Source organism: Motacilla alba, chromosome 4 (assembly GCF_015832195.1).
Source record: "Motacilla alba alba isolate MOTALB_02 chromosome 4, Motacilla_alba_V1.0_pri, whole genome shotgun sequence".
Lineage (NCBI taxonomy): Eukaryota > Metazoa > Chordata > Aves > Passeriformes > Motacillidae > Motacilla > Motacilla alba.
Genome location: NC_052019.1, coordinates 5,301,294 through 5,329,292, shown reverse-complemented (window position 1 = coordinate 5,329,292; position 27,999 = coordinate 5,301,294). Strand labels below are relative to the sequence as shown.

The window sequence follows — 27,999 nt, the reverse complement described above, 5'->3', positions numbered from 1 at the left end:
TCAACAAACTAAATGCAGAGGGTTTCTTTTGTTGCAGGCCCAGGGTGGGTGAGTATCTGCATTCGCAGCTGATATGAATCATGGCCTTCAGAAAGATGCTGCATGTTCCTGCCGCATGAAAATGGCACAGGGTTTAATTTCCCCAAAGTGTGCTGCTAAAACAAATGCTTTGTTAGCAAAAGCCAGGCAGAGCTCCAAGGAGCTGTTAGGAGCAGAAGTGAGGATTCAGCATAGTGGGATTTATCCACAGTTTTGCCACAGATTTTCTGTGTGATGTGTAGCTTTCTTTGTCTCAAAGTGCTTTGTCTTTAAAATCCTTCCAAAGTCTTGATGTGTCTCATGTGTTTAGACTGTAAGCTTTTCAGTCTAAGCACAGGGACAGGGCTTTTTTATTTGCACAGTAGGTTTTATAACAAGTCCCTGATCTCTAGGAGACCTACCTGTGCATGTGTAATACAGTTTTAAAAGAGAAGGCTCAGCTTCATCACAGTGAATGATCCTGGTGTTAGGGGAGGACACAAGTCCCGATCCCTACTCCCTACTGTGTATTATTTGGTTTTTCTAAAGGAAATCTTAGGGCAGATGATTTACAAGGAAGTAGAAGGAGGCTCCCTGGGGAAAGCAAACACTTGAGACCTCAAGGTGGGATGGCTTTGGTGGCACACTTCTCCTCTGGCCATTTGATCCAGGAGGTGCCCACTTCCTAAGCACAGATCAAAGACAAAAGGTGACTTCTGAAATGACATGCAGCCACCTCTTGCATTGCTTAAATTCTCTCCTCCTGCTTCTGTTTGATCTCACTTTACTTTTCCTGTCACTGGAAGCAGGTGGTTCCTTTATTCTCCCCGACAAGTTTAGATCAGCTGAACAACTCTAATGGCTGCAGTGAGAATCTCCCAGTGGAACAGCCAGCCTAAACCTTGGAGCAGTCAATGGAAAAGCTCCTTTTCACTGCAGTTGGGTGTGGATGGAGTCTGGATGAGCAGATTCAGAGTGCTCATTGTCCTGCCAGACTTGCCTTTAAGAAGCAGATGTGGTTGTGATGCGAGGTGACACTCAGGGAAAGGCCAGGAGCTCCTCCAGGCCTGTGGGCATGCAGCTGGAAGATTTTCATGATGTGTTAAAGGTGCACATTTGCTCTTTATGTCTTGTTAGCGAAGTCTTGTTACTCTGGGCTCTTAGCTCCATAGGGTGGCTCTGCTGACTGCTGGTGAACATGTCCAGCACAGAGAAAATGTTCATCACATGAGATGAATGAGATCACAAGTGACAGGCATAAGTCAAGTCAATGCCACATTGAAACCAGAGTTGCATTAGATCAAGATACTCCCCAGACCTGGGTCATTTCTGTGTTCTGCTCTGAATTTTTTCTGGTTTTTCCCATTTCACTGTCATTTTTCCCCATTTCTCTATAAATTTTTCCCATTTCTTATTTCTCTGCTTTACTCCCGTGAGTCTGTCTCTAGTTTTAACCTGCATCTTCCAAGGAGAAAGAGAAGCAGAATTTATCTAACAGGCAAGCTCTTAACAAAGCCTGGATACCTGATACACATAATGGTCCCAGAGGCATGTTTACTTTGGCCTGAGTGAGTGAGTGAAAACCATTTTGGGAGGACTTTTTCACCTCCAGCAACTTAACCTAACGAGGAGAAAAGTGATGTGGTTAAAGGGCTGTTTAAACAACGGCATTAGGGAGCAGATTTAGGCTCTCTGACAATGCCCATATGTATTTGCCTTGCACAGGTGCATAAATATGCCATGATTTATATCACAGGACACATCTCATAGGCAGTGATGAGATTTCAGCCATCCTCTGCTGATGGATGGTTTTTGGGGGATTATCAGGGACAAACAATTGATTGCTTTAGCAGGTTACAGCAGAATTGCCCAAAGATTTGGAACACCACGACTGAGTTCACCAGCTGCCCTGGAGTGTCTGTGCAGCGAGGAGTTTGGCTTTGAGGGCTCAGTCCTGTAAGTGCTTTAGGTGGCTGGAGGAGAGCAACAGGGGCTTCAGATTTAGGCTGAAGAATGCTGCTGGTTTCTGCTCACAAGAAGTCATAAATGCCCCGCCAATTCATCAAGAAGGCAGGAGAGAAGGATGAAATAAATAACTCCATGGGGAATGTGGCCATGCTGGACTGCTGCACTGCCACAAAAGTTCATGTTTTTACACCCAAATGGGTGGCTGACCTCCTGCTGACAGAATGGGCTGTCAACACTCCTCCCTTGAGGAAGAGTCTCCTCTTTGCACTTTGTGTCCTGGTGGTGATAACCTGAATGGAGATTCCCAGATTAAACCCTGTCTCTTCCACACGCTGGGGGTCCTGCTTACCCGTCACTTCCCTCTTTCAACATCCTCATGGGGGCAATGAATCTTATTCCTGGCCCAAGGAGCACCTCTCAGGGGCTGGGCTGACAGGGAGGCATGGAGTCCTCCTTGGCCATGTTTTTGTGCATGGAGTTGTTAATAGCTGAGATGGTTCCCCCAGGTCCTGCCAGTGCCCAGAGCAGTGCCTGGCACAAGGGCAGCACAGACCCAGAGAGAACTCTTGTGTTTCACAGGTGGAAAAGACAGCAAAAATGGTAACTTAGGGCCAAACTGAGGTGAAATTTATCTCTGCATCATGTCCTATATGCAACTGCAGTCTTACTGAGACTACAAAATTGACTTTCCAGAGGTACCTCTGAGTACAAGAGGAATGACCAGCAGGATGCCAGGAGGGGTCTACACATGCCAGGTACACAAATCTCATTGTTTTACATTATAGTTGAGGTGCTTGACTCTAACTTAAACTCTTCCTATGTGATTTCAAAGGATCTGAGCTCAGCTGTCACACATTTGGGCCCACTGGCAAATTCTCCCAAGGTGCGACTCAAACACATGAATGTTTGCCTTTGACTTTCTGGTCCTGGCTGACATGTACTTTGCTGTTGTGCAAATGTGGGGAGGCCAAAAGCACCAGCACCCTCTGAATACCTTCCTGGATATTTGGAGTTGTCATTGCCTTGAGAAGAGGGGCACTGCCATTCAGGTGCATGGTTTAAGCTCCTGACTCTGGGAATCTGAGCCATTGTCTCCCCTGAGTATTGTAAAAAGAAACCAATTATTCAAGAGTGATTTCCTCCTGCAGATGTTTGTTTAGTCCTCATCACTATCTTCTGTCTCAGGGATGTGCAGATAGCTGCACAGAGAGCAGCCATGCAGGGCACAGCTTTCTCCATATCTGCATCAGCAAAGAGGAGGCAAATAAGTTCTCTTGGAGGCAGAGGAAAGTGAGGGCTGTGAGTTTGGTTCCTCTCCACTTCTAATTGGGGTTATGCTGGCAACTATCAGCCCCATCTTTTGATATTTGGGAGGAAGCAATGGGAAACTGAACAGCAACAGTGGGCTGCTCCTGCATAAACTATTCTGGCAAAATGCCTTTTAATTTCATGTGAGCTGTGCCTGCGAGAAGACGGAAGGATCAAGCTATCATCAAGAAAGATTGGGATTTGGAGCCAGGTTTTGGAAATTGTCTCCTATCTCAGTAATGAATCAGACACCTTAGGTTAAATTCGGATCCTACTGAGTAAGCATTTTCTTTTTTGTGTGTTTACCAGGGCCAGGATTTCACCCCTAACTTCAAATATTCCCAAACACTGCTGTGCCTGGGCTTGGAGCTGGTTACCAGTCTTACATCCTAAAATTGTATCTCATTTACATTATGCTTGTAGGACATAATTTATATTAGGCTGATTTTCCTCCCCATTTTGGGGGTTCCGATGCTGAGTTCAAGATGATGAGACAGTCCTTTTTTTACTCTGCTGTTTTAGAGAATAGTGATATTTTTAAAGTGATTCTTCTTAATTTTTTATTATTCCTGGTAATTCTAGATTGCAGGCTTGGTTTCATTTACATCAGAAATAGAATCCATTTTCTCTGCCCTGGAAGGAAGACACTCTCAAGGGCTTACTGATATTTGTGTGTTTGACTTTAAGGCAGAAGTTTGTTCCTAATTAATTGAATAAGTGCTTTAATCCCTGGCCTGAGGGCTTCCCATAGAGCATTAGCTGTATTAAGAAGGAAATGGAGTGTAATCCCTTTAATATAAGCACAGGAGAACATGAGAGTTTCACATTTCTGGAAATAGTTTCTTTCCTTGTTGCGTTATTTACTCTAATATTAATTTGCATCAAGTGCAGTGAGGACAAAAGGCTTCTCTTTCCTGACACCAGTGCAGAGCACACAACCCTTGCCAGAGGATCCTTGGGCTCCAGTTGCACACCGTAACAGTGTGCAGAGAGAGAAATAACTCGTGGAATTCAGCTCATTCCAATGGTGCCTGTGAGCACAGGTCTGTGATTAGCTCTCTTCCTGGAGCTGAGATCTCATCTTCCTGCCTCATCACCAGCCTTCACTACTACTTGCATCACTGTAGTGGCAGAGATTCTCATTTCTGAGCCAATGGCTGCGCTAGGCTCATATGCAGCTGCAGAAATTGGACTCCTGGGTGAGATTCAGCTGGTTTCTGGATTTAGTTCAGCCCCAGCTAGGTACCTGCATTGGTCACATGAATTGTCCTAAATGAGCCAGGAGGTCAGGAAGGATCTGCTCAGAGGGAGATGTCCTCCTTGTCTACACCCAAAGTTAGGCAAGATCAGTCTTTTGGTGAAATGCATCCAACCCTGGTCAAGGCTTGATGTTTTGTAAGGACTAAATACTGCTCTGTGTATGTGATGGAGTGTTCCTCTCTAATCATGGGATAGAGGACTCCATTTGAGCATCCTCTGGTGCCTCATCAGTGGAAGAGAATGGCAGCATCTGGAGTGTGTCCAGCTCAGTTCAGGTGTCCTCAGCCACCCTCTGAGTCCAAATGGAGATCCCTGCCCGCCCTGATTCTGCAGAGTTCCCCATCCTTCCATGCAGGGAGGTAAGGATGCTGTTTCCTTCTGCTCAGCACACTCATAAAGTAATGTCCTTTCCTCCTCAGTTTCCCCACCTTTTGCTCACCTCTTCAAGCAGGATTTGGGAAGGAGGCTTCAGGAGCTCACAAAGGGCAGCCTTTGTCCCTCTCCTGGCCACGTGTCCCCAGCATGGCTGGCTGCAGCTGAAAAAGTGATAACAGCTCCCCAGCATGCCTGTTGGGTGCCTTTTCCTCCAAGAAACAACACCAACCCCCTCAGGCTCCCCTTCCTCCACCGAGGCCTCCAGGGTTCTGAAGTTCAGTGGTGTCACAATGGAGTTTTCCCTTGACCCTGGAAACACAGTGACCACACAGGCACCGCTGGATCCCATCACTGATGTTCCTGTTGCAGGAGGGGTCACACCTGTTCACCCCCTGGGTGATTTTGGGGTTGCTGGTGCTGGGATGCCTCCATCTCCTCCTTTCTGAGTTCCAACAGACTGCATCCCCTGAGGTGTCCATCTCCTCATTTCCTGGTTGGGTATATTTTACTTTGCTGAGGTTGGCTGAAATCAGTCATACTCTGCCAATTTGAGTATTTCAGCCCCATCTGAATCCCCTTCCTCCTGCCAGTAGCCAGCTTCAGGTCTCCAGTTCCCTTAGTTCCCTTATCCCTTCAGGTGGGGTGGAGGAGAAGACCTGGTCTGCTGGTTTTTAACAGAGTGATTTTTCTGGTCCAGGTTCCTGGTTCACCATGGAGATGATAAGAGATGCAAAGGCATGGAAGGTGAAGTACACACAGGACTCTCATCCTCACTGGTGCTTCAGTGGTGGGTTTGGCTGGGTCTGCTGGTCTGGGAAGATAATAGGAACTGGCGACAATGGAATTCTGCATCCTGGCCAAAGGCAAACACTGGTCTGGGAAACCCAGAGGGGGAAAAGAGTGAATGTTAGAAAAGAAGGACTGAGAATATAAAATATATCCTTGTCCGAGGTGGGTGGCTGTTGGCAAGGCACACCAAGCCTTCCCTAAGGGGCTGTGTGCTGCTGCAGTGTCCCCAGTCACAGGGACATGGCAGTGCAGCTCCTGCCAGGGCTGGCCAAGCCACCCCTGTGTGGTGGACGTGTTTGTGTAACAGTGGAGATCACAGTGACACCTGCAATCAGAGCTCACCTCCCCTAGCCCTGGCCTTGCATTGCTGAGTTATCAGTGATGAGTTACCATGTTTAATGCTTCAGCATAGAAACAGCTCTGGAGCCAGCCTGAAGGCTCATCTCAGCAGCCTTCCTGGTTCCAGCAGTGCTCATGGTGCATGCTGAGGGACAAAACACACAGACAGTGCTCTCTCCCCTAAACCCTGCCTCTGTCTCCAGAAATTTGCACTGCAAGGATTTCGGGTGTCAGTGCAGGTGTCACTGCCTTGATATCCCCGGCAGAGTTTTCCTCCACAGTTTCCCCAATGGCTTTGCAGAATGAGAATTGACATTAGCCAGCTCTTTAAATATGTGATAAGCACATAGCAAATGTTGCTGAGATGGAAGATGGAAGCATGCGCTGATTTAACCTGAGTGACGCTGGACCTCAGCAGCTGATCAAAGTATTTTGGCAGCTCTGTGTTAGTGCTCTGCCTGGGGCCATTTGGGCACTCAGAGGAGGTTTGGGGAAGGCAGGAGGAAGGTGTTTGTTGCAAGGGAAACCCTGGGACAAGAAAAGCCCCAGAAACCATTGCCAAAAGAGTGTAGGACCTTCCCAGCCTCCCTGCTTGGGGCTTAACAGAGCAAGGAATCGCCCCGTTGGGCTGGCCCCAGGTGGCCCAGAAGAGCAGCTCATCCTCTCCTGAGCTATAAGGGACCATTTTGGGTTTGTATCACCACGTTTGAAGGCTTCCCCGGAGGCTTAGTGCTGCCTTGTGTTTGCTTCTCTCCCTCCCAGCTGCCCGCCGCGCTGGACAAGTACAAGAGCATCTATCGCAAGGACTTCTGCTGGCACGACGATTATCACTCCCCCATCCAGGCACACGTCCCGGTACCGTGCTCCTTTTCCTGCCCTGGCTGCCCAGCCCAGGCTGCCAGCTCTGCTCCCGGCTCAGCTGGGCACGGGGGTGGTGCCAAGGGGCGGCAGGGCCGGCTGCTGTCCCCATGGCTGTGGTCCCCATGGCTGCTGTCCCCATGGCTGCTGTCCCCACGGCTGCTGTCCCCACGGCTGCTGTCCCCATGGCTGTGGTCCCATGGCTGCTGTCCCCATGGCTGTGGTCCCCATGGCTGTGGTCCCATGGCTGCTGTCCCCATGGCTGTGGTCCCCATGGCTGCTGTCCCCATGGCTGTGGTCCCCATGGCTGCTGACCCATGGCTGTGGTCCCCATGGCTGTGGTCCCCATGGCTGCTGTCCACACAGCTGCTGTCCCCCACGGCTGCTGTCCCCATGGCTGCTGTCCCCACGGCGTCTGCCCCATGGCTGCTGCCCCATGGCTGCTGTCCCCATGGCTGCTGTCCCCATGGCTGTGGTCCCCACGGCTGCTGTCCCCACGGCTGCTGTCCCCACAGCTGCTGTCCCCATGGCTGTGGTCCCATGGCTGCTGTCCCCACGGCTGCTGTCCCCACGGCTGCTGCCCCACGGCTGCTGTCCCCCACGGCTGCTGTCCCCATGGCTGTGGTCCCCATGGCTGCTGACCCATGGCTGTGGTCCCCATGGCTGCTGTCCCCACGGCTGCTGTCCACACAGCTGCTGTCCCCCACGGCTGCTGTCCCCATGGCTGCTGTCCACAAGGCTGCTGACCCATGGCTGCTGTCCACAAGGCTGCGGTCCCCATGGCTGCTGTCCCCATGGATGTGGTCCCCATGGCTGCTGTCCCCATGGCTTCTGTCCCCATGGCTGTGGTCCCCATGGCTGCTGTCCCCATGGCTGCTGTCCCCATGGCTGTGGTCCCCAAGGCTGCTGTCCCCATGGCTGCTGTCCCCATGGCTGTGGTCCCCACGGCTGCTGCCCCACGGATGTCACCCACCAGCAGCTCCCATCACGCCCACGTCCCCTCGGCTTGTGCCCCCGTCCCTCCTGCGGGAAATCCCCCCTGCACCCTCCGGTGAAGCTGTTGGTGGGGGGTGATGCTAATTACACTCATTAAGGCAGGGCACTGACGATGCTCGCTGGGCCGGGGCCTCGGGCTGCGCCTGTTCCCCGCGGGGCTGCTGGGTGCGTCAGCACCAACCCACCCATCCCTGAGCGCCGTGCGGGGGGATTGCCTTGGGGATGGCGATGGCTCCTTGCCCTGACACCGCCTTGAGAGAACTTCTGTGAGGAAGCTGGTTTTGGATTTTTTTTCCTTTTTTTTCCCCCCCTTAATCTCCTGGCAGTGCGAGCGACCCCCTGAGCTATTTAATCTGATTTGCCTCGCTCCGCCTGCCCTGGTTTAATTGCTTGTGGCAGCCCGGTGGGGACAGCTGCGGTTTGCTCTGGGCCACTGCGGAGAGGTGGTGGGGGGCATGTTCGGCTGCTGGACTGCCTGGGGCTCGCAGGCTCACAGGAAAGGGGAAAAAAACTCGAGGCTGGGGAGGAAAAGGTGGGGACAAGAACAGAGAAATCATTGTCTGAGGGTGCCCGCCGGGCCAGAGGGGCACCGCTGCCATCCCCGCCCGGGCAGCAGCCTGGGGAGCTGCTCCTCTCCCCTCTCTCCCCTCTCTCCCCTCTACTCTGTCCCCTCTCCCCTCTGTCCCCTCTCCTCTCTCCCCTCTCCTCTCTCCCCTCTCCCCTCTCTCCTCTCTCCTCCCCTCTCCCCTCTCTCCTCTCTCCCCTCTCTCCCCTCTCTCCTCTCTCCTCTCTCCTCCCCTCTCCCCTCTCTCTCCTCTCCCCTCTCCCCTCTCTCCTCTCTTCTTTCTCCTCTCCTCTCTCTCTCCTCTCTCCTCTCCCCTCTCTCCTCTCTTCTTTTTCCTCTCCTCTCTCTCCCCTCTCTCCTCTCCCCTCTCTCCTCTCCCCTCTCTCCCCTCTCCTCTCCCCTCTCTCCTCTCTCCTCTCATTAGCGCTCGGGGCTCCCGCTGTTCCCGGGCTGCCCAGCGCTCCCCGGGCAGCCCCAGCCCCAGGCGGCTGCTCCGCTTCCAGGAGCCAGGCTGGCACAGCAGGGTTTAACCCCTGCCCGCTGGAAGGCAGTTCCCTAGCCATGCATCTCCGTTTCTTTTTTCTTTCTCCTTTATTTATTTAATTTAAATTTTGTTTCTGGAAGGCTGCGCACTTCTGTGGAGGTGCTGGTGTAGCTTGGGAGATAGGAAGGAAGGAAGCTGTGCCTGATTCTCTTGGGTTGCAGCTCCCTTTGGCTCCTGATTAATTCCTGAGGCCTGCCAAAGAAAGCTGTCCCACTGGGTAGTGTGATGATGAGGTACTCGGGAGGCCCAGGTTTCCCTCTTGGCCCTGATAGGATTTGTTCTTTTTTAAGAGGGTAAAACAACTGTGATGTTTTCATCTGTGAAATTCTGGGCACTAATCTACTCTCAAGGGGAACTCCTTGGGTTAAGGAAGAAAGCACTGGCTGGTGAGCCATCCCCACCATGGTCTCCCAGAGTCTTGTCCCTCTGGAGATACCTCAGGAGAAGCTCTGGCCATCCTCAGTGGGGGAAGCCCCCAGACACAGGTAGTTCCTGTAGCTCTGCAGCCTCTACCTGCCCTACCGTCAGCCTGGCAAGGGAAAACATTAGAGGATTGCCCTGGGAACCCCGGACTTTGAGGGACGAACAGAAACCCACAGAGAACCAAAACAACAATGGACAAACCCTGTGAGGATGGTCCTTGCTGGCCCAGCAGCCTGGAGTTGCTCACAGCAGGAGAATCCCTTTCTGAGCTCCTAAGAACTGGAGCTGCAGTGTGCAGCTGGAGAGGCTGGAGGCAGCAGCCACACCAGGACCCTCTTTAGCCTTTCCCTGACATGAGCCCTGGAGCCATTCCTGCTCCCACTACTTTTGCCAGGGCTCCTTCTCTCCCTCCCACTGCCTACCCAGGGCCCAGCGGAGTCCCAAGCTGTTAAGATGGGCAGACAGAGGAAGCTGTGGTGGTTCCTGTGCTGCAGTGAGAGCCCCAGAGCTGCTCTGTGGCCCCTGTGCCCCCAGGGATGCTGACCCCACCCGAGCCCAGGCTTTGCTGTGGGCGGCTGTTGGACGATGCTTTAGCAGCTGCCCTCCCCAGCTGCCCCCTCTCATTCACATGGGACCTTTTTCTGCAGACACCTTCATACCCTCCTCTGGAAGAGCTACCCAAGTGCTACCTGCCAGAGTGCCAGCCCTCTGACCTGTCCCCAAGATGGGCAGGCAAACTGGAGATCCTCGCCGAGCCCATGCACGACCTGTGCTGCTGCTCGCCCCTTCCAGCTCCTGCTCCGACAGATGAAACTGAGGGTAAGCCCTGATGCTGGCACTGCTGGCGACCAGGCTGCGTCCAGCTGCCTGAGGGACTGTCTGCCTGGGCCTCTGCCAGCCCCTGGTCCATGCTGGCTGGACACACATGGATGCATGGCAGCATCCTGATGATGCCTCGGTGCTGGGCTGGGCTGGCCAGGGTTCACACATGGGCACAGCGCCCTGTCACCAGGAATATGCAGCTCCCAGGCCAGCCCAAAGCATGGGTGTAGGGAGCTGAGGTTTTAGAAACTTCTTGGTGCATGAAGAGCCACTTCTAGCCAGGGTCTCTAAGGGTTTTGTCTTCAAAACTCTGCTGGGATAGAGGGAGAGGCAGTCAACCCCACATTGCAGAAGTGCAGGGAGGGAAAAGGGCTCTGGTTGGGTGTGAGGGGTTTGGGTAGTTCAAAAAACCCTTCTGCTAAGGGTACCTGTCTGACAGCAAATGTGCTGGCAGCCAGCCCTCAGCCACACCATTTAACAGCTTGCTTGCACGGATTAAAATACTCATGGAAGTCAGGAAAAGAAAGGGAGTGCTCACCAAACATCATTCTGACATGCTCAGCCATCCCAAAGCAAAAATTTTTCTCTGAGTTCCTGTTTGAGAGGGAAGAGGTGTCATTGCTCAGCAGTGCTCCAGAAGCAAACAGGGGACATGGCCAGGGATGTCCTCTGTTCCCTGAGCTGATCTCTCCCAGTGTGGGATGCCTGGATGTCTGGATCCTTTCATGATCAGAGGAGAGCAAAGGCACAGCCATCTCCTGTAGCTTAATGCCACCCTGACGATGAGGTGAAGTAAGCCCTGGTGGGTTTTCCCTCTCCACTCAATAGAAGGAGAGTCTGGACAAGCAGCTCAGACAGATGTGTCTCCATAGGGACTCCTCTTACATCTGAGGGCTGCAAAGATCTCCTTGCCAAGCCCATCTGAAGCTGTCTTATGCTAATGACAAAACTCCTGTGGGCTTTTCCCTTCCTGCTCTCCCCTGTGTATCCCAGCAGTGCAGTTTTTCTCCCTCTCACACACAGACCTGCTGCAGAGGGTCTCCTTTTAGCAATGTGGAGACAGTGGGCTCCTTCCCCTTGCTTTGCACCACTGTAAATCCTTCCCCTGCTTGAGTCATCAACCACCAAAATTGATGCACCACATCAAAGCTCTGCTGAAGTGACTGGGTCTCCCCTGATTTTTGCCAGCTGGGACTCCAACTTACCCTATCCAAAGGGTAGGATTTGGGTGAGTAATTGATGGTGATTCCTGCCTACTTGACCTTCTCCTCCCATGTCTCAGGGGTGTTGGAGCCAAGGGAGCTGCCACCTGATAACATGGTCACCTACCAGCAGTTTGCCCAGGATTTGTACAAGGAGGTGCTGTCCAATGCTGACAAATACAAAGCCAAGAACCTGAGCTCATGTATTTTAATGCAAGGTCAGTGGATGGAGGCTGTGGAAACTGCCCCATGTGAATAACTGGTGGCCTTCAGCCTGGTTTTATGTTTTTTAATATAATTCCAGAAGAGACAGAGGAGGGTGAAGGGAAAATGAGTGACACAGGAAGGGTTCCCAGATCCCCTGTAGCCATCTGCCCATCGGTGGGGAGAAAGCAGGGCAGAGAAAAACAGTTATCTTCTAGAAGAGGTTGGAGTGTTGTAAATGGTGTTCCTTTCACCCCAATTTCCAGACAGCCCATCCCATGGACCACAGCCCTGCTCAATGTGGCCTCCCTGGAAATAATGACATGAGACAGGAGCTGCTGCTGGGTTGCGCTAACAGTCTGACATGGCCATGCACGTGTGAGACACCTGAAACCTCAGCCTCAGTGAAAACAACAAAAATACCCCACTAATTACTCACCATAGGAATGTGTAATTTCTAAAATACCCAGAAAATCTCTCTACAATGGGTGGCTCTTCTTTGTGTGTCCTCACTGCATGTTTATCCCCAGTTAGATCTGCTTGATCAGGAGGACACACACCGAGCTGTTCACGCACAGATAAGACATCTCTGGAGAGTCAGATGGGAGATGGTGCCTCTTCAAACCAGCTCCCACAGGGATTTTTGGGGAAGATATTTCAGCAGATGTGATGGTCCTCAATTAGGGGTTAAGTGAGCCATGAATCTCTTCCTTGGTTTAGTCCCTGATGAGTGGCAGGATGGAAAAGTAAGTAGACAGTATGGGAAAATGTATACCAGGTGACAAGTCAATATCCAGACAGGAAGATCACAAGATGTCATTTCCAGGTCTGCCTTGTGTGGCTTCCTCACACAGGCTATAGAAAAGGGCTGAATAATCTCATCTAAACAACCTTATCTACACCAGAGAAGCAATTCCTCCATTTTCCCTTGGTTAATCCCTTCATCATGGTAAATGCAACAGAAGAGCTGGAAGCACAAACAGCCAGTGGAGCTCAGGGGAAGGGGGAACACTCAGGCTGTGCAGTATAGGAGACAGAGATCCAAAAAAAGTCTTTAAATTATTTGGACTCTCTTTCACTAGACTGCTCTGACCTTGACTGGAAAAGTATCTACAAGCAAGATTTCGAGCCCCGGAGAGGAATCCATGCTGCATTGTACACAGAGGAGATAAGGCCTTCTCCTGTTTTCCCTGAAGATATCCGCTTCAATGAGTAAGGGAGAGGTGGGATAGGGAGGAGAGGGTGGCTGCTGGGAGTGGGGGACACGCTAGGAGTAGGTCAGTCAGGTTTTGGACCTGCTTGGAATTGGAAGGCGTTTCTCAAGCATATTTCTCCTTGTCCATATTATGCAATGAGCCCAAGGAAATTCCCTCGGGGACAAATCCACTCCCAAAGTCTGATCAGCCTTTTCTTGAAAAGTTCTGCAGTGGGGGAGACAACTCCTGGGACAGCCTCATCCTCGTGGAAAGAAGATCCCCATGGGGCTGGGGCAGGAGGCATGTCTCATCATTTCCATGCCCAGGCTTCCCCTGGGAAAGGGATCTCTCAAATCAAGCAGGGCAGGAGCCGTTTGCAACGTGACTCATCTGCACACTATGAACCAAACAGGCAGAAACTGCTCCTCAGCTCTCATTTCTCACTGGAAAGGCAATTCCTCCCCGCTGCCTCATGCCCCCCACCTTCCCCAAACACACATATATTTCAGCTCTGCACTGCAGATTTTAATCTGTGATCCTGGAGTTGTGTGTGGGGTGGAGGCTGCGCCTGTGTAATGGTTGGTCCAGGTGGGAGATGGATCCTGGTGGCAGCCATGTGTGTTGCAGCATCTGCCCCGTTCCTGATGGACACAGGCTGTTCCCCCTCTCCCCCATCCCACCTGGATGTGCTTTTGTTTGCTCCACACGGATTCCTGGCTGGGTGGTGGAATACTGCAGAAGGGGAGGCAGGTCCCTTGTCCTGGTGCACGAAGCACAGGCTGGAGGTCCTCTCCTCATGCCCTTCTCCACGTTCTGTGCAGGAGCCGCTGGGTGACTGAGTATGCAGACAGCTACAGCATCTTCCTGAAGAGGCTGGACTGGTCCTCTCCCATCTCTGCCCAATGGCTGCCCTTCGGGAAGGACGCGCGATGGACGCCGCGATGGAAACTGGCTGGTAACTGAGTGGTGCCAAGGTGGCTGTGGTAAGCACCAGCATCATCCATTCTGGCCCTGAGGGCTGGGATTTCAGGGGCTGAGGCAGTGGGAAAAAGGTTAAACAGCTGTGGGACCTGGTACAAACTACCATGAGACCTGAGAGCTGGACTGCTGGAATGTTCTTCAGAGCAGCCGTATTTGTCCCAGCTCAGTGCAGGAGGGTTGAGCGAGATAACCTTCAAAGGTCCCTTCCAACCAAAACCATTCCATGATTTTTTGGGCTCCTAGAAGTGATTTTTTTTTTTTCCAACCAGATCTAAATTAGGAGGATATTTTTCACCGTGAGGGTGGTCAGACAGTGTCTGGAGACTGGAGAGGTGGGGGAGTGGCATGGAGATGTTCACTGGGTGACAATGCTGGGTCTGATGAGCCTCTTGTAGGCTGGCCCTGTTGGACCAGGACACCCACATTATTGCACATTTTTGTGATTTCTTTTAGGATGTGTTACCTGTGTTGTTCTGTGATTACAGCTCTTTGGCCCTCCAAGCTGCCTGTGTGATATTGCTCATCAGAGACCCTGAAAGCCTTGGAAACCTCGTCACTACCAAACCCACCACCGTGTCTGTCAGATGTGAAATGTTTGGCAAAGTCTTCTTTAAGTGCAATTTATGATTAAAATCTCCCAAGAACCTCAGCTTTTATCATTGTCAGGAAATGTATTTTTGAGGGGACAATGGAGGTTACAGAGCTAAAATCACTCGGGCATTTTCAATTTATGTACTTTAAAGAAAACTTGATGATAAAAACTTTGATTCTCAGCCAGAAGTAGTGTGTGTTAAACAGCATTGTTGGGGTTAATTTGCTGTCTAAAACCTTGTCCACTTACATGGAGGGAAATATCCCGTCTTATCCAAGGCAGCTGAGTACCAGCCTTGCAGAGCTCCTTCCCCTCCTTTACATTTAACAGCTTATTCCAGGTTTTGACCATCAATTTCAGCTAATGCTGGGCAAAAGGGAATTGAGTTTGCCGGGTCCGTTCGGGATTTTTAGGTTTCTGGAGGGGTCAAGGCTGCTCCCAGCCTGAAGATGGCAATGGAGAGCTGCCGAACCCAGACCTGGAAAGGGCTGACAGCCCTTCTGCTGTGGCTTTAGTGACCTGAATGGGTCTTCAGATTGCTGCCAAAATTACCCCAGAGTAGGTGGGATAATTTTGTAGACAGGTAGAGAAACCTCTCCCTGACTCCTGAAACGTATTCCTTTTAAAGGACATCCTTGTATTGAGGGATAAGCAAGACAAAAAGCTAAAATGTCAAAAATAATGAGAACTAATAACTTATTTTACTGTGAAATCAACTGAAATCCAGACCTGATGGTGACAGGACCTATGTAGACACAGCAGCACACTGGTCCCTGCCCCAGGAAGTTCATCATGAACCAGGAAGTTCATCATCTAAATCTGCAGGATTTAGCAAAATGATGTCTGGCAGACAAGTTGATGATACAGGGAAGCAGAACGGGCCAGTGTTTCTCAAAGCTGCTCTGGTGTGGGGCATTGCTGACCACAGCTCATGCAGCATTTGGGATTTCCACTGTAGCTGAGTGTAGTGGACTGATGGCAATTTTGGAGGACAGAAACAATGAAGCTACCTTTAACTAGAAAATAAGGGAAAATACTTGCTTAGATCAGAGAGGAGACAGAGTTTGACTTCTTTGAGGAAAACGAGACCATGAGAATTGAGATGCTCTTAAGGGAAATGTGTGCTTTTACACCACTTAAAATTTACCCTGTGGCCTTACTGATAAATTTCTCTTATAAAAAAAGCATCATTTTCCTGTCTCCCCATGCTGGAGTTGTGCTCCTCAGACTGACTCTGCTCTGCTGGGTTTTGCTGCACTGATGGGGGCTGTGTCTACGTAAAGTTCTCAGAGCACATATGCAAGGTAACGTCACTAGGAAAAAGCATTTTGCTAAATTTTAATCACAACCACGGTGGGAAAAAATGGCTGGATAAGAACCCTGGGTTTGTGCTGCCAGGAGCACTAATGAGGATATTCAGTCAGGCAGATGGATGCTGGGTTTGCTAAAGGGGTCCTTAAGTTTGTGCCAGGGAGAAGGAAGGAAGCTGCTGATGTTGGAGATAAATGTGCTTCCTGCTTTTTCTGGCAGCATCCTGGCTCAGGTACTTCCCAGATTTGGAGACCAGGCTTAGAGATGCAGCTTTTGAAAGTTCAGCCCCCACAAAGGATCCAGCCTGTTGCATCCTCATCTCCTGCCTTTCCTCTTCCCTAAATTCTCTTTCAAACCTTTGTTTCTGCAGCCCTCATTGCCCCTTCCAAATATAGGTCTGTGTGTCATGGCAGTGATTGCTGTTAGTGCTTTTCCCCCATCTCAGCTCCCTGGGAATGGGAATTGTGATGGTCCCAAGGCAGTTCAAACACACCAAAAGGCTCTCACACCTGCCCAGGGGTCACTGCTGCATGCAGGGCACATTCAGGCTGCGTGCAAATATATCCAGATGGCAGAAGGGAGCAGACACAGAATCAGGTTTTCAATTTTCATTTTCCAATTGCATCCAAGGCTTTCAGTGGATGGATCCTGTTCATGGGAGTGACACAGGGTTAACACTGAAGAGCACTGGGGTCAAAAAGAGGAGAGAAGCTCTAGATAATACTGGCTTTACCTGAACACCATCCATTTCCAGTCCTTTTTCTGCAGCACCAAGATGACACCAGCCATGAGCTCTGCGGGGTTCCAAAAGGGATGCAACCAGGTTTTACAGAAGTAACAAAATCCAAGAGAAAACCCCTAAACAACACAAAGAAACGAGCTGGGCATGGGTCAGGAAGTGGTTGGTGGAGATTTGGAGATGTTTTCCAGGATCCTGTTGCCTCATTACTGCTATGGTTGAGCCACGGGCATATTTCTTCAGAGTATTTGGTGCTTCCCTGTGTGCAAAACAGAGGAACATCCCTGGATGGATGCTGCTCTGATGTGGGGAGAACTCACTGGAGCCATGAGAAGGTCAGTCAGAAACATGCTCCCTCTCAGGACACCCATCACAAGAAGCACAACCCAGTGAATGTAAAATTTGCAGATTTTCCCTCCAATGTACAGCTTCAGAAAAAACAGGTTTTTAGTAGGGCTGAAGTGATGCTTTTTACCTGAATGCCTTAGTGCCATCTCCTGGTTAGAAGGGGAAATTCTCATTTTGGAGGTGGAACTGAACTCCCTTGGCTCAGCCATTAGAATCCCAATTGGCATCAGGGTCCCACACTCTGCCTGGTCCTGCTGAGCTGCTAAAGAATTGTCTTCCTTAAGATTCATAATGGAGATGTCTGTTCACAGAAAAGGATGCTCTGGGTTCATCCCTCATCTTCATCACAAATATTGAAATAGCATTTTCCGTCTTAAATTTTGTCTTTTTTTATTTCCCAGCATGGAAGCACTGACTGTGCTCTAAATATACTTCATGTGTTCTTTATGGAAACAGTAATTCAAAATTATCATGGGTTAATCCACTGATCACTTTCTCTACTTTGACTCTTTCTAGAACTCTCCACAAATTCCCAAATTTTCCCATTGTACATCAGAGGTGCAAAACCTCCTTATTGAATGGCTCAGTGAATTCCACAGTGCTGAAAGACAGGCTAAAATATGTCTGTGGTCATTCTGGCCACCACTACAGAGCATCCACTCCACCAAGGAATGACTGAACCCTCAAATGTGTTTGATGCTGCCTGCTCCTTGCATGGGAACAGGCAGAAATCCCACAGCAGCTCCCTTGGAGGAGCCTGCTTGGGAAGAACCGGTGATTTGTAACAGGCACAAATTTCCAGAGGTGTTTTTACAGATGTAATTAGAGGATTGATTTAGCCCAGCAGAACAAAATATTGGTGGTTGGGGTTTCAGTGGCGTGATGTGACGTTTATAAAAGGGAAGCACCTGCAGTAAATGCTTGGACACCTTCACTGCTCTGCAAACAGCACTGCCCATGAATGCCACCACATCTTTGAAGGCTGCCAGGACATTCAAGGGCTGATCCTCAGCCCCTTCACTGAGCAATCAACTTTTCCTCCTGTTTTGGGTAAAACTCTTCCCATGGCCGCCAACCAACTCACAATTGTGCAATAAATCATTCAGCATAAGCTTCATGGTAACAGAGAAGGAGTTAATGATGCAAATCCACATCTGCTGCGGCCGGGTCAGCCCTGCCCTTGGCCCAGCCACCAACCTGAACAGAAATTATAAGCAAAGAATTTGCCAATCAACACCTTTTACAAAACTGATTCTTGTCAAGGGATGGTGGTCAAACAACTCTTCTTGAGTGGTGTAGTTTTAATGGCACTTTCTTGGGCAAATGATGGAGTTCAAAACAGATGGAGAGAAACTATTGTGATGGCTTGGCAGTCCAGAACAAAAGCAAGTGCCAGCCACTCCTCCCATTTTCTCTAAAATCAGGTCTTTTGCTTTCCAACCAGACTCAGCTGGCCTCATGCCTGTTTCCACGCTGTTTCTATGCTGTTTCTGTGGCAGCTCAGGTGCTGTTAGTGCTTGGGAACAGGCTGCTGGGCTTGAATTTGGGACACAACCTTCATAAAGCATTAAAAGTTCTTCACTGCCTTTATTTGAGCTTGCTTAGATGAAGAGGGTTTCTTTGCTTTGGTTAAAAGCTACATGAATCATCAATAGAAAGTGAAAGGGGATTTATTGCTGGATGGGATGACTCCATTCATGGTGAACAGGTCTGTCTGATGCTGCTGCAAGATAAAAGTGAGTTTAGAGCTATAAATGACTGCAGCTATAAATGACTACACGATGAGGACAAGTCCTCTGCATGCACCTGTGCTCAGCTCAGAGGTGGGTTCCAAGTGCTTTGCCTCCTCGGATCTCCTCCTTCTGGAAGGAACCACACTCCTGCTGTCAGAGCCTGAGGGAATGGCCTGAAGTTGTGCCAGGGGAGGTTTGTGTTGGATATCAGGAGAAGGTTCTGCCCCCAGAGGATGGCTGGGCGCTGAACAGGCTCCCCAGGGCAGTGGTCACAGCACCAGCCTGGCAGAGCTCAGGGAGTGTTTGGACAATGCTCTCGGGCACAGGGTGTGGCTCTTGGGGATGGTGCTGTGCAGGGCCAGGAGCTGGACTGGATGACCCTTGGGGGTCCCTTCCAACTCAATTTATTCTGTGATTCTGTGGTCAGCTTGAAAGCTGCTTGATGGATCTGCCTCCATTAGATGCAAACCATGCTGGTAAAACTGTTAGAATTTTCCACTGATACTACTTTATTTTTATTTCTAAATTACAAGTGACATACTCTGTAATATGTTTTGATTTTGCTCATATTTTTCAGTTCTCCTTCCATGAGTTCAAAACAAAATGTTTCGACCCAGGCTCATGCTGACCCACATATTTTACTTTTCCTCTTCATCTCCTTGGTCAGTGGACCTTGAAAAAAATTGGTTTTTGGGTGGCCTGAACCTTTCCCTTACCTTGCAGGTCTCTCTTGGTGCAGTGGACACATCTCAGGAGTTCTGGGATCATGTGGCCTTTGTAGACCTGAGCATTGCTGCTCTCCCTGTGAGCAGTGGTGATATCCAACCAGGCCTATCCCCCTCAGGAGGAGCCACTCTCACGTGGAACTAAGCCTGTATAAAATATTTCCCTTTTTAAAAAAGCAATTGTTAAATGGAAATGTGCTGTAACATTTGCAAATTCAGTTCTCATCCTTCCATGGCCAGCTGGAAACATCCAGCTGTGTGTGCTACTCAGCAGGAACATGATATGCCAGAGTATATGAAAAATATATAGATTTTATTTTTCTATGGGATGGGTATCTAGGGAAAATATTCTCATGGGTGATGTTTGATGGCTCCTGGGGGAGTTGCTGATAATGAGTCAATTAATTAAGCAGGTCAGCAGGGCAAACAGTCCCATCAGGAAGCTCCTGCTCTAATCAACATGTGAGGGTCTTCAGGCTGGGAGCTGCTCCTTCCTCTGCCAGCTGCTCCTGCTCTCCATCACTGCTCCCACCGTGAGATTTCACTGGATCTATCCAAGGAATGTGTGTATGAAAGACAGAAATAATGACAAAAAGTGAAAATGAGCGCTGCAGTGTTTTATTTCAATCACATTGCCTCAAAAGCAGATAGAGGCTGTGACTGATGTGACACCTTTACAATCACCTGCACCTTCTTCAATTCAGCTGTGACAAAAACCTGCCAGATCAGCTGTATTGCCCTGCAGGTGACAGAGGAGCTCCCAAAATCTCATTGCATCTCTCACTGTGGTGGTGGTGGGTTCACACACCCTGAAAACTGCATCCAAAGGCTGTTGGGTTCCCTGGAAAATCTTCCAGTTATTTCAAGAGGCTCAGACTTTGTAAAAAAATAAATAAGGGAAAAAAATTAGAAGTAAATTTAATAAAAATCAGAGAGAGGAGACCCTTGACGTGGCATTTTGCAGTCCCACAGCTGAAAGTGCTCACTTTCCCCATTGCCCCCCCTGCACTGTTTCTGGCAGTGGTCAGAGCTTCCTGCAATGAAATCAACAAACCCAATCTTGCTGCTGCAAATACCAGCCTGCAGGTTTTAATTGTGCCTCAGCCTGGCTTTGAAAGGTGCTGGGGCTGAGTTAGCCTTGTTCACATGGTGCTGCTGCCCAGACTGGTGCTGAGTGCCAGGGCAGGTGTGACAGGGCAGTAAAGGTGGCACGATAACAGAGCCCTCAAAAATTGGGGTGCTGGCTCAAAAGAGAGCCCCAAACCTTTGCACACCCCACTGGGGCTTTTGGAAGAGTGTGATTCTTGAGAGGTGGGGAAAATTGCTTCAAGACTAGCAAAGAAATCAAGAAGTGGTGCAAAGCAGAAGGAGAAGAGCTGAGCAGCAGCTGATGTGCTTGGGGAATTAGGTGCCCTCTGAGCCTGTGCCTGTCCACTGCTGCCTTGGAACCCAGCCAGGGCACCTAGAAGAGGTGGTAGATACCCAGGTTTGCTTTGTATCCGTTCCCTGTTTGCCTAATACAAAATAAATGACCTTTTTTTAAATTCCAAATGGAGCTGTGCAAGCCAGAAGGAGAAACGCAGCTCTGATTCTTTGGTTTTTCATGCAATTCTTTCTGACCCCGACATGGTGTTTGCAGGAAAAACATCCAAGAAACATTTCTGCAGTCCTTGGAGAACTCTAATATCTGACTCCAGTGCTCTCTGGAGGTCACCCTGGTGAGACAGGAGGAGCATTGGTGCTGTGGCTCTGAGGGATGGAGAACTGGAGCTGCCCTGGCAGAAGGGAAGGGGTGCAGGGTGTGGGAACCAGCCCATCCTGGTCAGGAGTGAGGTGTGGGGTGTCAGGTGAGTGCAAGGTTGGGAAGTTTTGTGGTTTCAGGAGCAAGTTGCTCAAGGTTAAAAGAAGTGTGGGAATAGTCTTTGAACGGGAGTCAGGCCTTTTCCTTTCACTGGCACATTTCTAGCTTTTGAAGAAGAAGATTGAAAAACAGAGGACCTGGAGAAGAGACAATACTTGGGCTTTTAAAAAATTTTTCCACTAACACTTTTTCCATTAACTTTTGACCTAATTTGGTTATCCCCCTTTTTCAGGGCAGAATCAGCTGTCCCTTTCATCAACATAATCCTAACCATGCTAGCAGGGGATGTTTAGTGAAACCCACCTGAAATTTTAAACAGTTTTGTGGCCAAAACAGTTTCTCATCCTGAATGAAAACTGCACTGAAGGGGAACAACTCTTCCCCCCAGTTTCACCTCTGGGAAGGAAGGGAAAAGTTTCTGAGTGTGAGCCCCCAGCTCCCAGGCCTGCAGCTCGTAGGGGAAGACAGATGGATGGGTTTGGGATGCTGCTGGGGATGGGACTTGCACGACAGGACAGAAATCTGTGAGGCTGGAGATGAAACTCGCCTGTGAGTCACTCAGCTCTGCAATGCAGGTGCTTTCCTGCCACTCTTTCCTCCCTGTTTTGACCACTCTTCTGGGGATGACCAATGTCTGAGTCACCCCTCATAAAGCTGCTCCTGGATTCACATTTTCCACGGTTCCTGCACATCCTGTAATAGATGTTTTCCTATTCAAACACTGTTTGTTGGAGTGTTTTCTCCTCGGGGAAGGCAGCAACCCACTCCTTCATTTGTTGATCACTCAAAACTTTGACCAATATGTATAATAAACTTGTCTGGGGGATAGCACTGAAAGCTGGTTTTTGGGGGGGTTGTTTTGTTTTGCGTTGGTTTTTTTTTTTAAATTTTTGTTTGTTTTATGTTTGTTTCTTTTTATCTTTATTTATTGTATTGTTTCCACATTAAGCTAGACTATGGAGAATGGGTTTGAAAGGAATCCTGAAGGCACTTCTGTGATGCTAAATCAGAGGGCCAGGGAAACCAGCTGAAGCACTGGAACAGGGTGGTCCATGTAACTGAATTTGTGCTTAGCCCATGACTCACCAAGACAAAGCTGCTGCAGGGGATTAGTGACAATTGGTGTGGATGAAAGCCAGATCTGGCTGCCCAGCCTTGTGGCCAGGGTGTGGATTTGAGCATTTTTTTCTTTAGCACGGAGTGGATGTGCCTCTGTGAGTGTGTGTGTACCTGTGTGTGTCCCAGCCTGATTTCAGGCACTGCTCTGTGTTTGCAGGAGGAACAGCTCGTGCACCCCACGTGCCAGAAATCCCACATCCCAAGTGCCAACTCCTTGTGCATCAACCTCCTGCGGCCTGTCACCATCAGCCATTCTTCTGTCATAAATCATTCATTAATTCAAGTTTTTTATCTCCTTGCTTAACACCCAAGCAAGCCCCCGGCAGAGCTCTGCTTTGGGAATTCAAGCTTTAATAGCTGGCACCTTCTGCCTGCACACCTTACTCTGTACAGTATTTCTTACCGTGAGCCAACCTCTGCCCACCTTATGAGACTCTCCAGACATTTATTCAGAGTTTTATTTAATGTTGTTTATTGTTTAACAACAACAAACATCCATCTCCTCCAGCCTGCGCCGGGCGCCGCCGTCGTGGAGCTTTTCTGGCAGCAGAGAGCTGAGAAAGGATGATCACACGTGTGGCACAGCATGGCATGGAGCACATTCAACTGCTGCGTTCCCAAACGGGGACTGAGGAGATCCATTAATGCCAGAAGCATCCCAGCAGTGCCTGCCTGCCCTTCACCTCCAGCTCAGCAGTAATTGCTTTGCCAGGCTTGGCCACACAGCACAGCACGCTGTGACAGCCAGCAGCACCTCTCTGGGGAGGAAAGTTTAACCAGCTGAACACAAATCTCCACTGGCAACTTGTGGAGTTTTTTGTTTTTAGTGGTGTTTTTTTTTTTTGTTAGGGTCAGGATTCAATGTGTGAGATGGTATTATTTGTTTGGACTCAGATGTTTATTTGATATTATATTATATTATATTATATTATATTATATTATATTATATTATATTATATTTATATTTTTATAAACTGTGAGTTTCATAGTACTTTAACAAACTAAAAATGGAGCTTTATCTCTCTCTCCACAAGACTTTTTAAGGACGAATAGTTTAATTAAGAAATGGCACTTAAATTATTTGCATTTTTATCTTGATAATTAACTACTTGTGGCTCTCAGTGTGGGCTTTTTTGTTTAATTACACAATACTCTTTAACCAGGGTTCCAACAGCAGCTCATGAAATCTGCATTTTCCCTCCCGTTCTGTGTCCAGGGATACAGCACCTGGATGCTGCAGAAGCCTTAGGGGTCACTGAGCACTCTGCAGTTATAAAGCACTTTCTTCAGTCAGTCCATTTATTGTGCCAAGGGCAAGATGAAGCTTCAGCTATCCACACTGAGCATAAAATATTAAACTCAACAGGTTTTGAGTTGTTTTGTGAGGCTGCCATATGTCAGTGGTTTTGTCTGACGCTGAGCTGGGAACTTGAGTGCATGACAACTTTATTCTCAGGCTTCTCTGGCCTTCAGGCCAATGTTTTGCTGCAGAAGCATTGCTCCCAGGTGTGGACCACTGCTGGCCACCAGCACAGGTGGGTTTCACTGCTGGAAGGGTTTTGCCTTTTGGGATTGTGTTGTTCAAGTGACAGAATTTGGCACAGCAGCAGCAGGTCAGCAGCTGGAGTCTCGGTGTGATGGTCAGGGATTTCACTGGGGACTTTGGCTCCTGTCAGGAGTTTCAGGAACACCTTCAGTGTGGAAACCCAGGGTACTGGGAATATTTCCCTGTCTGCTCTGGGGTGTCCTGACCCCCAGGGGAGCACTGACTTTGACCCTCATTCATGGAGAAAGTTTCCTAGACTTCAAGATAGACTAGAATCCACAAAAGTGTGAAATAGATTATAGAGAGCAGTGTAGGTGTATCACTTGGTGAGAAATTGAGGTTTTGGGATTTTTAGTATGTTGTGGATGGAAGCAGGATGGAGGGCACAGGGTCATCCTGGGTTTCTTCTTCATGCTTCTTCTTCCTTCTCCTTCATGGGTTTGGGTGGCATTTTGTAATTGGGCAGAAGAGTCTGCATTGGGGCTCTTTGGGATCAGTGACTGGGTTAAAAGGGAAAATAATCTAGGTGTCAGTTCTTAATTGGACAGTTTAGTCTTAAAAGACCTTGTAACAAGAGATTGTTGGCCATTTTGTGCCTTCTAATGAAAAGCTGCAGAACTCACAGTAGTGAGACTGTTTTAACCCCTGAGTCTGAACATGAACTACTGTCTCAAGTGCCTTCAGTCCAGACCCAGAGAAACCAATGACTGGGACCCCCACACTTCAGGACAGGTGAGAGCAGTAGGAAGGTTCAAATGCTTGATCCATCCCTACTCAGACTCATGGCTTGCTTCCTCTGGGTATTTCCAGCATGTGCTTCAGCCATTGCCTCTATGGTTGGGAAGGGAAAAAAAAAAAAACCAAACAAAAAAACCAAACCAAACAAAAAGACCCTCAAAACAAGCAGACAAAACCTATATCAATGCATCTATGTACATATAAAATACCTCTTTAAGATATAATAAATAAATAAATAAATATATATATATATATATATATAAAAATAAGGATGTGCCAGTTGCACAGGCAGACCCTAAGTGCCCCAGAGGAGCAGGGTCAGAGGGCTGTGGGTCAGTCCTGCTGTAGTTTCCTGTTGTTTTTATGAACAGCTCTCTGACTGCCTACAGGAGCCCTGCAGGCTCCAGCAGTTTTCTCCCCTGTGTTTGTTCATCCCTGGCTCACCTGTCAGATGAATTTGCTAAAGGATTCCTGCAGGCAAAAAAAACCAAACCTAAACAAACCAAAATATTTCATCTTTTTTTTAAATAATTGAAAATATTTATTTTTTGATGTGGGTCTCTTTCCAAAGTGTCCCTGTGACTTACAGGTCCCTGGCTATGCCATGAAGGGATTTAAGCACACAAGTCCAGTTATGGCTTGGAAATCCATGTGTTCCCTGTGCTTTTGGTAGGAAGAGCTTTTAGGGAGCCAACCATCTGACAAAGAAAGAGGATTCTGATTATTGTTCAGGGATGACCTAATTCCATCTATAATTCACATTTGGGACTGAAGACCTTCCAAACAGGACCTGGCCTTGACCAGAGGTCCTATTCCTCTTCTGCTCCTCTTCACACTGAGTTCCCACCACAATGTGGGACTGGCAGCAGCTGGAACTGGAAAATTGCTGAGCGTGGCAGCAAGGTGCTCTTTGGGAAAGATGGCCAGAAATGCTCAGAGCACCCATTTTCCACCATCATGATTGTCTTTTGGGCAATTGTCTGCATGGGTTTGGTGCCTTCAAGCCCTCCACAAGGCAAAGGGAGAACTGGGCATGTTGGAAATGTGATCCAGACACAGTGGGAAGAGGAAAGAGCTGAACATCTCCATGGGGTGATGCTGAGCTCAGCTCCTCCCTGGGAAATCAGGCAGCTCTCCCCATTTTCATAGGCATGAGGAAACTCCTTGTTCTGTTCATGAGCTTTTCCATGTAGCTCAGCCAGGGCTGACTCCTGATGCTGGGATATGGTGGTGAGGGCCAGTCTGGGAGGAGATGACACTTGGATAGTTGTGTAAAAGCATCTGAAAAGTTAATTGTGTCCATTCATTCACCAAAACCAAGCTTCTAGCTGCTATCAGAAAAAAAAACAAACAAACAAAAAAAACCCCAAAAAAAACACCCCACAAACCCAAAACAAAACAAAACAAAAACAAACAAAAAAACATTTATTTCTCAATTTAGAAATAAAAATTTCTTCAGGTTTTCTATTGCCCAGTGTTCTTGCCAACTTGAAAAAGGTAAAAATGGACCCCCACTTAAAGGGACAGAGGATGGTGAACAACAGAAAACTAAATATTTAAAAAACAAACAGGCTTTTTTTGCCTAAACACAGAGCTGGAAAGGTAAATTTAAACCCCAAGCACTGAGTTGAAACAGGCTCTGTTTCATGTGTCAGAGTATGAAATGAAAAATATAGACTGCCTCTTGCCACAGTTTTTTTAATTCCACATTTATCCCTGCCAGGGATGAGGGTGAATCACAGGAGGAGGATGCCACTTCAGCCAGGGGTGACACTGCCACTGTAACCTACAAATTCTACATGGAGAATTGCTGCTGCTTTAATCCCAGACTCAAAGCCACTCCATACATTTTCTGTTTTGATGGAAGGCTCTCCTGGGCCCCGTGGGGTTGTGTTTTGGGTGGGCTCTGCTGCTCATTCCCCACCTCTGAGGACACACCTCGGCCTCTGCAGTGAGATATTTTCATTATTTGATGTTGCACCATGAGCCAGTGAGGGGGTGCTGCCAGGTGTCTCCGTTTGAGGAGTCTAGAAAATGTTAAAATACAGACATTTTTCTCCTTCAAGAAGATATGAGCCCTTTATTTTTGTTGTTATAGTTTTGGCCTTACAGAAAAGCAATTTCACCTGAAGTTCACCTGAGATTAATGTATCTTTATAAAATATTCCCATCCTTACTTTGGAGATGGTTGTTTTTCACTGTACACAATTTGTTTTCCAACAGAACTAAAAGTATTTTTGTGTTTTAGTGGCATTTTTCATTTTCTATCAAAATCCCCACACTAAATCAAGTTCATGAAGACTGCAAATAAGTTTTCCTATCTCTAATAACAAGCATGAAAAGCTGAATTTCAGACTCATCCCACTAATGGCAACGTTTTCTGCATCCTGCTGTCTCAGTGGTATGGGATTTTAGGTGTTTTGGGTAAGCACAAAACAATAAGAAGACTGAAATTCATTTTTTTTTTAAACCAACACCATTGTTCATCTCTTCTAGACACCCCATACCTGAGTCCCCTCCCAAGGCATTGCACAGAGGAGGCTCTGTAACAGTATATTTTATTTCATCTTTCTTTATTGGCTCTCTCCAGGTTTTGTTCTTTTTGCCAGTCTCTCTGCAGTTTTTAGAGCAGTCTGTTTAAAACATGGATTTATCATTCAAGTGGTGGTGGGTGCTGGCACAGATCAATTACTGCAGCAGCTCCTACATTACCAGAATTGCAGATATTGGCCTTGCAATCCACAGAAGCACGGTGCTCACAGATGAAACCCTGCTTATTTTTACAATGACAGCATTTCTGTCACAGGGAGCTGGGGAATATGGTCAATACATAAATCAGCACGTTGGGAAAAGGAAATGGAGTTGCAAGGTTCTGCTCTGCGAGTTTCAATTCTGTGACTCATGCAATTCACGAGCAAAGGTTAAAAATGTTATTGAGCTTCTATTTGTTGTCATACAGGGGCTGCCAAACTCCACTGATTGCCGTGTCTCTTAAAAAAAAAAAAAGAAAATAAAAGGAGAAATTTAATATGCAAGATTCTCCTTCTAATGCATTTTAATTAAAAACTTAATTGGTTTGAGCTAAGTATTTCTGAACTCTGGTAAAGTAAATGAATATTTAAAGCTCCCTTGGGGCCATCATGACAAGCACAAGCCAGAAAAACAGGATTTCCTTTTACCAAAAAATAAAGGCTTTTAACAGAACACCACGGAGCACCAACAGGCAAAAGTCTGAAGTGGGCAGTGGTGAGAAATCTGATTTGCATGGAGGTCTTTTCTCTTGCCAGAAACTCTTTTGTTTTCTGTCCCCCAATAACAGTTTTTGTATTTTGTTTGGGTTTTTTTGGGGGTGGGTGTGGTTCTATGTGATATTTTTTGTGCCATTTAATGGAGCAGCACTTCCCAAGCAGTGACCTCTCTAGAAAGCACTAAAATTGCT

The 27,999-nt window shown here is 48.3% G+C and overlaps 1 protein-coding gene across 1 annotated transcript; it reads left to right on the top strand.

The window, feature by feature from the left end:
- Positions 1-5,627: 5,627 nt before the first annotated feature.
- On the top strand, positions 5,628-14,559 carry LOC119700724. Its single transcript, XM_038136263.1, has 7 exons — positions 5,628-5,673; positions 6,820-6,912; positions 10,091-10,262; positions 11,548-11,685; positions 12,754-12,883; positions 13,689-13,850; positions 14,302-14,559. The coding sequence occupies exons 1-6, from the start codon at positions 5,641-5,643 to the stop codon at positions 13,828-13,830; spliced, it is 708 nt and encodes a 235-aa protein (XP_037992191.1). The 5' UTR covers positions 5,628-5,640; the 3' UTR covers positions 13,831-13,850; positions 14,302-14,559.
- Positions 14,560-27,999: the final 13,440 nt, after the last annotated feature.

Coding starts and splice junctions, on each gene's coding strand:
- LOC119700724 (XM_038136263.1), top strand. CDS start 5,641: ATGGAGATGATAAGAGATGCAAAGGCATGGAAG. Junction 5,674..6,819: donor GAGATGCAAAGGCATGGAAG/GTGAAGTACACA, acceptor TCTCCCTCCCAG/CTGCCCGCCGCGCTGGACAA. Junction 12,884..13,688: donor GAAGATATCCGCTTCAATGA/GTAAGGGAGAGG, acceptor CGTTCTGTGCAG/GAGCCGCTGGGTGACTGAGT.